Here is a 14,832-nt window from a genome sequence, read left to right on the forward strand (position 1 = left end):
AGACTGTCACACTTGAGAGGCTGTGTTTCTGTTCCACAGCATGGATTCTGGTAAGATCTTTTCAATTTTTACATATGTTGAAAACGCTAGAAGACAGAGTCACAGTGTGGCTCCTTTTATCTTAATAGAATCATGGGTTAATATCTCGTGAGGGGGATTATTAAACAGTGGGGATTAATCATATATGATGCAGGTTTTTTACTTTCACTTTGAGTGCTGCTTGTAGCTTGGCGCACTTTTTCTCATAGCAGGGGCGGTCCTGCCTTGCGCACCATGTGACCGGGAGTGGTCTCGCTTTCATTTCTTCTTTCCTGACCGAGCTGGCTGTCTGAGAAGACGCTATTTCTCTGCATTGTCTGGGTCTAGGAGGTGGTGAGTGCCCAAGCCATTGGGAGTATAAAGGTGCCGTTTTTTTGAGAAATAAAGATCATTTATTTTCTGTGTCCTGTTTTCATTAGCTTAAGCTATGGAGGATTGTGAGATATTAGATGGTACTCCCTCTATTCCAAATAGTAATACCTGTTTATATTGTGAGGAGGCCTTGGTATGCCCACCCTCTCAACTATGTTCCACATGCCTTGACAACGTTATTCGGTCAAAGAAGGTTAACCCTTTTAGTACCACTGAGCCGTCTACCCGTCCCGTGAGGTGCATACCCAGCATTCATCTCCTTCTACACACGCAGGTTCCCGTAGCACGCTTAATCCTCCATCTGGAGGGGGCCCTTTTCCATCAGATTTTACCGCACAGTTAAAAACAGCGGTGTCTGAGGCCCTCAGTGCTTTACCTCGCCCTGCTAAACGCATGCGAAAGGTTAAACATAGCTTTCCTGTCCCGGGGTCATCATGTAATTTATTGGATTTCTCTGCTCTGTCTCAGTTATCTGATAATGAGTCGCACTCTGAGGTTTCAGAGGGTGAACTTTCTGGGACAGAGTCTGCTGCCTCTAAGCCTCCTGCTGTGGAGGAACCAGCCTTTAGATTTAAGATTGAACACTTACGTTTTCTTCTAAAGGAAGTCCTGTCTACATTAGAGGTTCCAGAGGCCAAGCTGCCTGATGAACCTTTGATTCCTAAATTAGACAGAGTTTACGAGGACAGGGTAGTGCCTTTAACTTTTCCTGTGCCTGTAAAGATGGCAAACATTTTTAAGAAAAAATGGGACAGAATTGGATCTTCCTTTTCCCCTTCGTCTTCCTTTAAAAATGTATTCCCGTTCCCGGACTCTCAATTGGAGTTGTGGGGTTCTGTCCCTAAGGTGGAAGACGCTATCTCCACGCTTTCCAAACGTACTACTATCCCACTTGAGGATAGCTCGTCGTTCAGAGAGTCGATGTATAAGACGATGGAAACTCTTCTAAGAAAGATGTTTTAACATACAGGATATTTATTTCAACCGGCAATGACTGTTGCAGCGGTTGCTGGAGCAGCTACCTACTGGTGCGACTCCTTATCGGAATTGATCGAGGTGGAGGGTCCCCTTGACGTTATCCAGGAAAGAATTAAAGCCTTGAGAATTGCTAATTCTTTTATCTGTGATGCAAACATGCAGATTATTCCCCTAAATTCTAAGGCTTCTGGCTTTTCGGTTCAGGCCCGTCAGGGCCCAGCTGAAGTCCTGGTCTGCGGATATGACTTCTAAGTCCAGACTTCTTTCCCTCCCCTTTAAGGGAAAGATTTTATTTGGTCCAGGCCTGGACTCCATTATCTCCACGGTTACAGGGGGCAAGGGTGCCTTCCTACCACAAGATAAAAAGAATAAGTCGAAGGGACAAGTTTCTAATTTTCGTTCCTTTCGTTCTGATAAATCCCAACAACAGCAACCCTCCGCTAAGCCCGAGCAAACCAAGAGTACTTGGAAGCCGGCTCAGTCCTGGAATAAATCCAAGCAGATAAAATGAAATAGAGAGAATAGAGTGCCTACAAAAAGGCTAAGGTGGGGGGGCGTGTCCGAGCAGCGTACCTGATAGGATGCATCTACTATAAGCTCTGAAGGAATTCTCTATAATCCGCCGATTTAAGAGCACTCAACAACTAAACCATTTATATATCTCAATATATAACAGTCACTGGAGTTGCGGTGGCTATATCATACCCCTTGTTTGCTGTTTTTATGATATCGGAGCTTTAGTTCGGACGATCAAGACCTAAGGCGGTGGCCTATTTGTAGGCAACGACCTTCCCCAGCTCCACCGGGTTATCAGTGCTGGCAGCAGGTGTCTGCCTTACTGACTTTTCCAGTAACAACACATTGAGTTCTATGAATCTACTAACTTTTGGACTCGCATAATTGCATCTCTAGAACCTGAAGCAAGACAATATACGGGATAAAGCACTGCGTAGTTAAGATGGCTACCGCGGAAGAATTGGACACATATGATAACTTCCAAGCAAGATGGAGTAAATTTGAATTACGATGCCAGCAACTAATTGATAATGCTCCATTTGACAACCTAATGAAGCGCTTCACATCTGTAGCTGCTGATAACACTGAGGTGCTCTTTCTAGACACAACCAGCAAGCAAGAGGAGCCGACAGAATGTATCCTACCCTGCGAACCGCGACAGGTTATGCCGACATTGGGGAAGACGAGTGGTCCACCTGCAATAATATCGGAGCAGCGGAGCTCAACAAAGTATGAGACTTTGGACTTACCCGGTGGGATAAACAGGCTCCAGCGGATGAAGAGACATGATCTATTGACGGAGGGTCCATGGGCGGGTCTCCGGGAAGCTGCGGCTGAGTTGCAGTCGATTTCCACATTGGCGGCCATGCTTGGCATATATGATCCATATCATCAATTCTCAAAAGCATCCCTAATAATGCAAAATTATCTCTGCATAGTTCCCGATCATGTGACTACCCTTGAAACATATTCTCTTTTCCAGAGTCATTCTTTCCACGTTTTACTTGGCGACCCATGCGATTCTGTTGGGGTAATTCCAAATTGGTAAACTAAGCCTTGGATCTAAATATAACTCAGAACTCCAGCACGTAAAGTACCATTATCTAAATCAGTTGTACTGTTATTTATATTTCTGCCATCTGTTTACCAGCAGGTATGTGTTTAATTTAAAATATAATTAGCAGCTATGGCATATTACAGGTTTCCACAGGATTGTATTACGATGTTACTACGTTAATTTAGCTATTCATGACACCATGTTGATGGCGCTGGTCCTGCAGACATTGTTAATGTCCTAATAATACCTTACTTGTTTGTCTGTTTCTACTGGGGGTACGTGGAGGGCCTCTGGTGGAACATTTTAAACAATAAAAGCACATTTCAGGACAACATTGTCCATACCCACAACATGTCATGGCATATATTAGCTCGGTGGCCTGCGGCCGAGGCTATGGGCGAAGTAGGACATACTTTACTTTAGACAAGGTGATGTGGGTTTTAGCGTCAGTGACATCGAACTATATGTATCACCATGAAGACAGCATTTCTTAATCACAAGTCCCTCCTGTGGAACATATGTTACTCATGTATAATGCAAACTTGGCTGTCATAATTAAGTCATTAAGTATTATTAATAATTTTAATGGTTAGAGGTAGAATATATGGAGCAATAATTTCCTTGACATGTTCGGTACTATGTTGTACCTTTTGTATAACACCAAATATAGAGTATGCACGTCATATCCTTTTTCAGAATGTTATCTGAAGGCCTAGTCCATGCCTTTTTCCTTTAATGTTTAACTCTCTGTGTGTCAGTTTTATCTTGGTATTTCTCATTTTATCTTTGTTGTTGTTGTTTTCCTTGTTATGTTACATAATGACCCCTAGCATTATTCTAATTTAAATAGTAGGGTCCAAGAGCAGCCTGAATTGTATTATCAGGGGCAGAAATCATAATTCCTATTGTTTCATTACATTTGAAGTCTTTCCAAGAGGAATAGAAAAAACAAGCAAAAGCAAAAACAATGAGGACTCTCTATATATCTAATGAATATCTGTTTATTATATTACACCTGTTTTATCACCAATGCACATTTTTATGTATAATCGCTATTTGTACTATGCAGTTTCTCAATAAAAATATAAAATTTAAAAAAGGCTAAGGTGATTGAAATGTGAATAATATAATCCGCAAATACAGATAACAACGGATCCTAAGCCACAAAAAAAATCAAGTGACAAAAATGTGAGTGATCCAAATAAGTCAATAGTAAGAGTCAAATTAAAGAAAAAATAAAGAAAAAATAACTTGCTGTTTAAAGTGAAGAACAAGTGAAAAGTCAAAGTCTAAAATCCCTTGGAGTATTGTGATGGTCCTCCTATGTGGTCCAGAAATAAAGTCGCAATATGTAGTAATTCTAGAAGTGTCTTGTGGAAAAGAAAAAGCAATAGTGCAAAACAGATATAATACCTTGATAGGGTATTAGAAATTGGCTTACCAGTTAATTTAAATGCGTTTCGGCCTATAATAATATGGTATTTGTATTTGTATTTAATCCCTGTTATCTGCATGTCTCATCTCAATTTAAAGGGACAGTCTACTTTATTACCCATTCCCCAGTTTTTCACAGCCAACACGGTTGTATCTAAGCTTCTGCGAACTGCCCCTTATCTCAGTTCTTTTGACAGACTTGCATTTTAGCCAATCGATTCTGACTCATACATAACTCCACGGGAGTGAGCACAGTTATCTTCATGACACACATGAACTAGCACTGTCTAAATGTGAAAAACGGTCAAAATGCACTGAGATAAGAGGCGACCTTCAAAGGCTTAGAAATTAGCATATGTGCCTACCTAGGTTTAGCTTTCAACAAAACATACCAAGAGAACAAACTAAATTTGGTGATAAAACTAAAGTTGTTTAAAATGTCATGCCCTAACTGAATCTTGAAAGTTTAATTTTGACTTGATTGTCTCTTTAATGCTAATGGTCCATATGATCATATATGTCTAATTTCTGTCACATTTTCCTGCTTTGCAGTTCTCACCCTTTAGAAGCTACTATGAACAAGGAAAAGAAAAGAACTTCAGAGAAGATTTTGAGTCATGTCCTTGAGATCCTTTACTTGCTGACTGGAGAGGTGAGAGCTGTTAAAAAAATTTTTTTTCCCAATGATATCACTTTTATCTTTTCTACAGTATCTGTTGGAATGCATTGAGTATGTAGTTAGGTTATAATGGAATGAAAATAGATGCTTAGGTTTATAAAATGCGTGGCTCTCTATACTAACATGTCAGTTTATCATGTATAGCACTCCTCCTCAACATCGCTGAAAATCAGATATCCATAGTGATTTGTACAGGGCTTGACAAATTTGTATAAAAGTTTGGAGTCAACCCAAAAAGTATGGAGTTAAAAAATTACCAAATTGAAGGGTATTTATTTTTCATAATGAAAGTCACAGTTTACGTTCTTACATACATACACATTACAATTGACTTCTATTATCAAATTTGCTTTGTTTTCTTGATATCCTTTTTTGAAGAGTAGGTTCAGAAGCAACAATGCACTTTTGGGAGCTAGCTTAACAAGGCTGGGGAGCCAATGACAAAAGGTATATATTTGCAACCATCAATCACCAACTAGCATGATAAGCAGTTAATTACATATTTGTTATACTTGCATATTGATATGTTATGTATATTTATCTTAATTGGATTACTAAATTGTTTTCACAAATATTTATCCTTGATGATTTGTATTATTCTTGGTGTGAAGGGGAATTCCCTTTTTTATTAAGTGAGTGCAAATTCCTAATCACCTAAGTACATTTTCTAATGGTAATTTTACAAAAATAGAGTGCTGTTTTCAGTCTAATTGCATATGTTTGGGTGGCAGCCAATGGGTTAATCTAGGGTTCTCTTATGAACATTAAAAAACAAATACTTTAGAAAGACTATATTGAAAATACAGGCCCCAAAGTAGAAACTCCAATGCAAAAAAAGTGAATACATCTGTATTCACTGACACAAAAGTTAGAAAATCTTTGATCATTGAAACAAAATTGAGTATACCTGTGATTTCCAATTCATTTTCTCTTACATGGTGTATCCAGTCCATGGATTCATCCTTACTTGTGGGATATTCTCAATCCCTACAGGAAGTGGCAAAGAGAGCACACAGCAGAGCTGTCCATATAGCTCCCCTCAGGCTCCGCCCCCCCAGTCATTCTCTTTGCCGCTCTAACAAGTAGCATCTCCACGGGAGGGTAAAGAGTATGTGGTGTTAGATTTGTAGTTTTTATTTCTTCAATCAAGAGTTTGTTATTTTAAAATAGTGCCGGTTTGTACTATTTACTCTGAGGCAGAAAGTGATGAAGATTTCTGCTGAGAGGAAAAAGATTTTAGCATGTTGTAACTAAAATCCATTGCTGTTCCCACGCAGGACTGTTGAGTACAGGAGAACTTCAGTTGGGGGGAACAGTTTGCAGGCTTATACTGCTTAAGGTATGTTCAGTCATTTTTTCTAACAAGACCTGGTAGTGCTAGAAGACTGACAGAAATCCCATGAGGGAAGGTAAGCCATTTTCTGAGACACAGTATAGAATGATGGCTTCAGTTAAGGGCTTTAATACTGACAGACACTGTGATGGGCTAAATCGATTATTTTATTAAGGTAATCTTATGTTTATTAAGCGTTTTAGACGTTGGAAACACTTTTTGGGGACTTTGTTTACGCCTGGCATTTTGTAAGACAGCTAATCTGACTCAGAAAGGCCCCATAACTCTGGAGTAATGGAGGAGAGGGCCTCATTTTCGCGCCTCAATTGCGCAGTTGATTTGCAACACAGCTCCATGCAGCTTCATGTGCAGAGCCTTTAGAGTACAGGAGGACTTCAAGGAGGCTTAATTTACACCTGCAAATAACCCTAAAGGAAGGTAAAGCCACAGCAAAGACTGTGGCATCGTACTGTAGTGGGTAAAACCGGGTGTTTACTTCATTTTGCTCCGGTTTGGGCATTAAGGGGTTAAACGATTTGAAAATTTGTGTGCAATCATTTCAAGGCATTAGGATCATGTGGTGAAAATTTCATTACGATCGGATGTTTTTTGATGATTTGGTAAAAAAGTGTGTGCCTTTTATTATTTAAAGAGACAGTAACGTTTTTTCAAAAAGTATTTTTTTCAACATTTTAGTGTTGTCTGAGTCTGTCAAACATGTCTGAGCCTTCAGATAGACCTTGTTCTTTATGTTCAAAAGCCATGGCAGTACCCCCATTGCATTTATGTTTAAAGTGTGCAAAAACATCTAAGCATTTTAAAGATCATCCAGTGACAATTAAAAATGCTGCCCAAGATGATTCCTTAACGGAGGGTAATGAGGATAGTCCTTCTTCCTCCCCCCACGTGTCTACACCAGTTGCGCCCGCGCAAGCGATGCCTAGTACCTCTAGCGCATTGGCCCCTGTTACTTTACAACAATTAGCAGCAGTAATGGATAATTCCCTTGCAGCATTTTTATCCAAACTGCCAGTTTTTCCAAGAAAGCGCGATAGCTCAGTTTTAAATACAGAGGATGAGCAATCTGAAGCTTTAGATAATTTATCTGTAGTACCCTCACAAAACTCAGAGGTAGCAGTGAGGGAAGGGCTGTCTGAGGGAGAAATTTCTGACACAGGAAAAGTTTCTCAGCAGGCAGAGTCAGATTCCTTAGCGTTTAAATTTAAGCTGGAACACCTCCGCGTCCTGCTTAAGGAGGTTTTAGCTACGCTGGATGATTGTGACCCCATGGTGGTCCCTGAAAAATTGTGTAAAATGGACAGATTTTTAGAGGTCCCTGTATACACTGAGGCATTTCCGATCCCAAAGAGGGTGGCGGATACTGGGACTAAGGAGTGGGAGAGACCAGGTGTACCCTTTGTTCCCCCACCTATCTTTAAGAAAATGTTCCCCATTAACGACCCTAGGCGGGACGCGTGGCAGACGGTCCCTAAGGTAGAGGGGGCTGTTTCAACACTGGCTAAGCGTACAACTAAACCAATAGAGGACAGTTGTGTTTTCAAAGATCCTATGGATAAAAAATTGGAAGGATTGCTGAAGAAAATTTTTGTTCAGCAAGGTTTTCTGCTTCAACCAATTGCCTGCATTATTCCGGTAACTACTGCAGCGGCTTTTTGGTTCGAGGCCCTGGAGGAGTCGCTCCAGAGGGAGACTTCATACGATGAGGTCATGGATAGAATTCATGCTCTAAAGCTGGCTAATTCTTTTATCACTGATGCCCCTCTACAGTTAGCTAAACTAGCAGCGAAAAACTCAGGTTTTGCCATCATGGCGCGAAGAGCACTTTGGCTCAAATCATGGTCGGCGGATGTGTCGTCCAAAACAAAACTGTTAAATATTCCCTTCAAGGGGAAGACCCTTTTCGGCCCTGAGCTGAAAGAAATTATTTCAGATATCACTGGGGGCAAAGGTCATGCCCTTCCACAAGATAGGCCGTTTAAGGCCAAAAACAAGGCTAATTTTCGCTCCTTTCGCAACTTCAGGAGCGGTCCTGCTGCAACCTCTGCTGTCGTAAAACAAGATAACGCTTCCCAGCCCAAAGCAACCTGGAAACCCTTGCAGGGCTGGAATAAGGGTAAACAGGCCAAGAAGCCTGCTCCTGCTACCAAAACAGCATGAAGGGGTAGCCCCTGATCCGGGATCGGATCTGGTAGGGGGTAGACTTTCTCACTTTGCTCAGGCTTGGGCAAGAGACGTTCCGGATCCCTGGGCATTGGAAATAGTTGCTCAGGGGTATCTTCTAGAATTCTAGGATTCTCCCCCAAGGGGAAGGTTCCACATTTCTCGTTTGTCTTCAGACCAAACAAAGAAACAGGCGTTCTTACGCTGTGTAGAAGATCTACTAAAAATGAGAGTGATACACCCAGTTCCAATTGCAGAACAAGGACTGGGCTTTTACTCAAACCTGTTCGTAGTTCCCAAAAAGGAAGGAACTTTCAGGCCAATCCTGGATCTAAAAATTCTAAACAAATTCCTCAGAGTTCCTTCTTTCAAGATGGAAACCTTTCGGACAATCTTGCCGATGATCCAGGAAGGTCAATATATGACTACCGTGGATCTAAAGGATGCGTACCTACATATTCCTATCCACAAAGATCACCATCAGTTCCTAAGGTTCGCCTTTCTGGACAAACATTACCAGTTCGTGGCCCTTCCTTTCGGGTTGGCCACCGCTCCCAGAATTTTCACAAAGGTGCTAGGGTCCCTTCTAGCGGTTCTAAGACCGCAGGGCATTGCAGTAGCACCTTACCTAGACGACATATTAATACAGGCGTCGTCCTTTCACAGAGCCAAGGCTCATACGGACATAGTTCTGGCCTTTCTAAGGTCTCACGGGTGGAAGGGGAACGTAGAAAAGAGTTCTCTGTCCCCGCTCACAAGGGTTCCCTTCCTGGGAACACTAATAGACTCGGTAGAAATGAAAATCTTTCTGACAGAGGTCAGGAAGTCAAAACTGCTGAATACTTGCCGAGTTCTTCATTCCATTCCTCGGCCTTCCGTGGCTCAGTGCATGGAAGTAATTGGTTTAATGGTTGCGGCAATGGACGTAGTCCCTTTCGCCCGAATCCATCTCAGACCACTGCAGCTGTGCGTGCTCAAACAGTGGAATGGAGATTATGCAGATTTGTCACCTCAAATCCAAATGGATCAAAAAACCAGAGACTCTCTTCTCTGGTGGTTGTCTCAAGTTCACCTGTCGCAGACCGGAGTGGATCGTTGTCACGACCGATGCCAGTCTGGTAGGCTGGGGTGCGGTCTGGAACTCTCTGAAGGCTCAGGGACTATGGTCTCGGGAAGAATCTCTTCTCCCGATAAACATTTTGGAACTGAGAGCGATATTCAACACGCTCCAGGCGTGGCCTCAACTAGCAGAGGCCAAATTCATCAGGTTTCAGTCGGACAACATCACGACTGTGGCGTACATCAATCATCAGGGAGGAACAAAGAGTTCCCTAGCGATGAAGGAAGTAACCAAGATCATCAAATGGGCGGAGGATCACTCCTGCCATCTATCTGCAATTCACATCCCAGGGGTAGACAACTGGGAGGCGGATTTTCTAAGTCGTCAGTCTTTCCATCCGGGGGAGTGGGAACTCCACCCGGAGGTTTTTGCTCAGCTGACCCAGCTTTGGGGCATTCCAGAGTTGGATCTGATGGCGTCCCGTCAGAACTCCAAACTTCCCCTTACGGATCCAGATCTAGGGATCCCAAGGCGGCATTGATAGATGCATTAATTTAACCTTGGTCATTCAGTCTAGCTTATGTCTTTCCACCGTTTCCTCTTCTCCCTCGGCTAATAGCCAGAATCAAACAGGAGAAGGCTTCAGTAATCCTGATAGCACCTGCGTGGCCACGCAGGACTTGGTATGCAGACCTAGTGGACATGTCATCGGCCCCACCATGGAAACTGCCATTGAGGCAGGATCTTCTGATCCAAGGTCCTTTCAAGCATCCAAATCTAGTTTCTCTGCAACTGACTGCTTGGAGATTGAACGCTTAATTCTAGCTAAGCGTGGGTTCTCTGAATCAGTGATAGATACTCTGATCCAGGCCAGAAAGCCTGTCACCAGGAAAATTTACCATAAGATATGGCGGAAATATCTTTGTTGGTGTGAATCCAAGGGTTACTCGTGGAGTAAGGTTAGGATTCCAAGGATATTGTCTTTTCTCCAAGAAGGATTGGAGAAAGGTTTGTCAGCTAGTTCCTTAAAGGGACAGATATCTGCTCTGTCTATCCTGTTACACAAGCGTCTGGCAGCTGTACCAGACGTTCAGGCGTTTGCGCAGGCCTTAGTTAGAATCAAGCCTGTTTACAAACCAGTGGCTCCTCCATGGAGTCTAAATTTAGTTCTTTCAGTTCTTCAAGGGGTTCCGTTTGAACCTTTACATTCCATAGATATTAAGTTATTATCTTGGAAAATTTTGTTTTTGGTAGCTATTTCTTCTGCTCGAAGAGTTTCTGAATTGTCTGCTTTGCAGTGTAATTCACCCTATCTGGTGTTCCATGCAGATAAGGTTGTTTTGCGTACCAAACCTGGTTTCCTTCCAAAAGTGGTTTCTAATAAGAATATTAACCAGGAAATTATTGTTCCTTCTCTGTGTCCTAATCCAGTTTCTAAGAAGGAACGACTGTTACACAATCTTGATGTGTTCGGGCCTTAAAATTCTATTTAAAGGCAACTAAAGATTTCAGACAAACATCATCTTTGTTTGTTGTCTATTCTGGTAAGAGGAGAGGTCAGAAAGCGACTGCTACCTCTCTTTCCTTCTGGCTGAAAAGCATCATCCGATTGGCTTATGAGACTGCTGGACAGCAGCCTCCTGAACGAATTACGGCTCATTCCACTAGGGCTGTGGCTTCCACATGGGCTTTCAAGAATGAGGCCTCTGTTGAACAGATTTGTAAGGCAGCGACTTGGTCTTCACTGCATACATTTGCCAAATTTTACAAATTCGATACTTTTGCTTCTTCGGAGGCTATTTTTGGGAGAAAGGTTTTGCAAGCAGCGGTGCCTTCCGTTTAGGTTACCTGACTTGTTCCCTCCCTTCATCCGTGTCCTAAAGCTTTGGTATTGGTATCCCACAAGTAAGGATGAATCCGTGGACTGCATACACCATGTAAGAGAAAACAGAATTTATGCTTACCTGATAAATTACTTTCTCTTACGGTGTATCCAGTCCACGGCCCGCCCTGGCAATTAAGTCCGGTTCAAATTTATTTTTGTAAAACTACAGTCACCACTGCACCCTATAGTTTCTCCTTTTTCTCCTAACAGTCGGTCGAATGACTGGGGGGCGGAGCCTGAGGGGAGCTATATGGACAGCTCTGCTGTGTGCTCTCTTTGCCACTTCCTGTAGGGATTGAGAATATCCCACAAGTAAGGATGAATCCGTGGACTGGATACACCGTAAGAGAAAGTAATTTATCAGGTAAGCATAAATTCTGTTTTTTTGCATGAATATGGTTATAAAATGACCCGTGAACACCAGAAATGTCTCAATTTTGGACCTATAAGTTGTGTCTATCTGCACGTCTGCATCATGGCTCCACATAGAAAAGAATTGCCAGAGGAATTGAAACATCAGATTGTGAGACTTCACAAAGATAGAAAATGATACAGGAAGATTGGTGACCAACTAAACTAAAAATAAGTAGAAACACAGTTGTAGCAGTAATCAAGAGGTATAGACCGAGCCATGGTACCACAAAGCCGCTGTGACTGTACGCATAAAATGTTGTACTGGACAGTGCGCTACTTGCACAAACTAGTTCTGAAAAACAGACGGGCAAGTGCTTCAGACTTGGCTCAGGGGTTATCATTGGAAATCAGAGTTTATGTGACCGCTCAGACATTGCGAAGGACATTGCATAATGTCAATCACTATGGATGAAAAGAAGCCTGATGAATATTGGAAGCACATTCTTTGGTCAGATGAGACCAAGATAAATTTGTTTGGCTCAGATGGGATCCAACATGTTTGGCGCAAACCTGTCCAGGATTATTACAGTGAATGCATAGTCCCAACAGTGAAGCATGGAGGAGGAAGTGTTATGATATGGGGCTGCATAAGTGCAAAAGGTGTTGGGGAAATTACATTTATAGATGGCACCATGACCACCTGTGGCTATACCAAAATACTGGCTGACAAGATGACTCCCAGTCTCTTGAAGCTTGGCAGAAGAGGAATTTTCAAGCATGATAACAATCCAAAGCACACTGCCAAAATCACAAACGTTTCTAAAGAAGAAAAAATTGCAAACTGAAACTGAGCAGCTGAAAAACATTGTCTCTGAAGAATTGCAGCACATTTCTCCAGAAATTTGTGCAACACTGGTATCCTCCATGCCGAGGAGGATTGAGTCTGTCATCAAAAATCAAGGTGTACATACAAAGTATTGAAAACAATTTGAACCTCAGTATAAGGTGTACTGACTTTTGTTGGGTTGAGTTCCTACTGTGGGGCCTGTATTTTTAATAAAGTAAATCTAAACTGTTAGTTTTTAATTGTACATAAGAGCAAATACCAGCTTTAGAAGTAATGCAGTTACTGTAAGGTGATACAATTATTAATCAGTTGACATTTAAGTGATATTGCATAGGGGTGTATAATATATATTTATATATACACACACATACATATAGAGAGGGAGCGCTTCTCTTTCTGTATGTATTTAGTCTCCCTAAGGAGAAAAGGGGAAACGAGACATGCACTCCTTGCCCAATGTACCTAAAGGAATATGGCTGCACCCAACTGACAATGCCCAATGAAGTCCCAAACGATCATCTGGGTTTATCATATTCCTTGTTCATAGAGGAATTGCTTGGTATTTCAGGGCTGTAATGACCTTGTTAGGTGGGATCAGACTGATAAACTTCATGAAAGTTCTTCTCTGTGAAAAGCATTATTGGGCTAAAAGAGGCTTCTCCCAGGTGGTACATAGCCGTAGAACAAGCTAACAAGTTATTGAGCTGTTGTTCGTTCCTGAGAGAGCACTTCTCTTTGGAGCCAGAGGAAGGTATTTGAATATACAGTATATGTGTGGAAAAATGTAAGATGCAACACTATGACTCCTTTCTGAAGTCATTGTTTAATCACTGTTGTATGTGTGACTGGCATCCAAGTGGTTATTTACTGTTATTTGGTATTACTTTAGTCATGGAAGTAATGACTGGTGATTGTGGTGTCACCCGTACTTGGAGATTGCCCGACAAACAAGTGCATATTTAAAAGCTGGCCATATGGTAACAGGATCATTTTTTTAAACAGTATTATAGCACAGAATTGCTTCTAATGGTATCTGCAATTCACTGTAGTCTATTTCTATTATCCTGTTATGTCTTTATAAAGAAAGCTCCAGTCTCCAGTAGTTGCCACATATTTGATCTTATTGTAGGCTGTGAGATTTAGCTAAGCCAATTCCTTTGTGATAGCACTTTATTCCAAAGACAATCAGATAGGTGCCTAGGTTGATTGCTCCGCCCACTCTGCTTCTGTATTTTCTCTGCACACTGGAGGCACAGTTTCATTTTACATTTTGTTGTGTGCTTATTGACTAGGTATCAATGGGTAGCAAGTCACAGATTCATGCTGAATGCACAATGAAAACAAGTTATTCCTCACTGTCTGCAAATATGTGTGCAGATACCCATAAGTAGTGCTACTACAATAAGGGAGAAGGTGATCAAAGCCTACACCTCTTCTTATACACTAATATTTCAAGGGAGCTGAGGGATTTAGTAGTCCTTGTGGAATCCATAGGCAAATGGACAGGGTTTGGCATACTTTTAGTATTTAAGAGACAAATTTATATATATATATATATACAGTCATAGCCAAAAATATTGGCACCCCTGCATTTCTGTCAGATAATGCACCAGTTCACCCAGAAAATAGTTGCAATTACAAATGTTTAGGCATTCTCATGTTTATTTCTTTTGTTTGTATTGGTATGACACAAAAAGTGGAGAGAAAAAAGCCAAATCTCACACATTCCACGCAAAATCCAAAAATGGACTGGCCAAAATTATTGGCACCTTCTCAAAATTGCAAGAAATTATTGCATTCCAATTTTGTGATTCTCCTGTAATTTGTAATTAAACTCATCTGTATCAATTAACAGGCGCTGACAATATAGAAATCACACCGGCAACCAGTTAAAATGGTGCAAAATGTACTAAACATTTCTGCTGTGTGTCTCTGTGTGCCACTCTGAGCATGGAGAAGTGAAAGAGCAGCAAAGAATTGTCTGAGGATTTGAGAACAAATTTGTGGAAAAGTATGGACATTCTCAAGGTTACAAGTCCATCTCCAGAGATCTTAATGTTCTTGTGTCCACTGTGCGCACTATTGTCAAGAAGTTTA

At 41.5% G+C, this 14,832-nt stretch overlaps 1 protein-coding gene across 7 annotated transcripts in view; it reads left to right on the plus strand.

Moving 5' to 3' along the window:
• Positions 1–14,832, plus strand: part of LOC128638507 (oocyte zinc finger protein XlCOF7.1) — a 254,740-nt gene that overhangs the window by 92,409 nt on the left and 147,499 nt on the right. For all 7 annotated transcript variants that reach the window (XM_053690502.1, XM_053690504.1, XM_053690503.1 and 4 more), the window contains one exon: positions 4,949–5,048. In XM_053690502.1, the coding sequence (XP_053546477.1) occupies positions 4,971–5,048 (78 nt within the window). In that variant the 5' untranslated portion in view covers positions 4,949–4,970. The remainder of the gene's footprint in view (positions 1–4,948; positions 5,049–14,832) is intronic.

This window comes from Bombina bombina, chromosome 8 (assembly GCF_027579735.1).
Source record: "Bombina bombina isolate aBomBom1 chromosome 8, aBomBom1.pri, whole genome shotgun sequence".
NCBI classification, from domain to species: domain Eukaryota; kingdom Metazoa; phylum Chordata; class Amphibia; order Anura; family Bombinatoridae; genus Bombina; species Bombina bombina.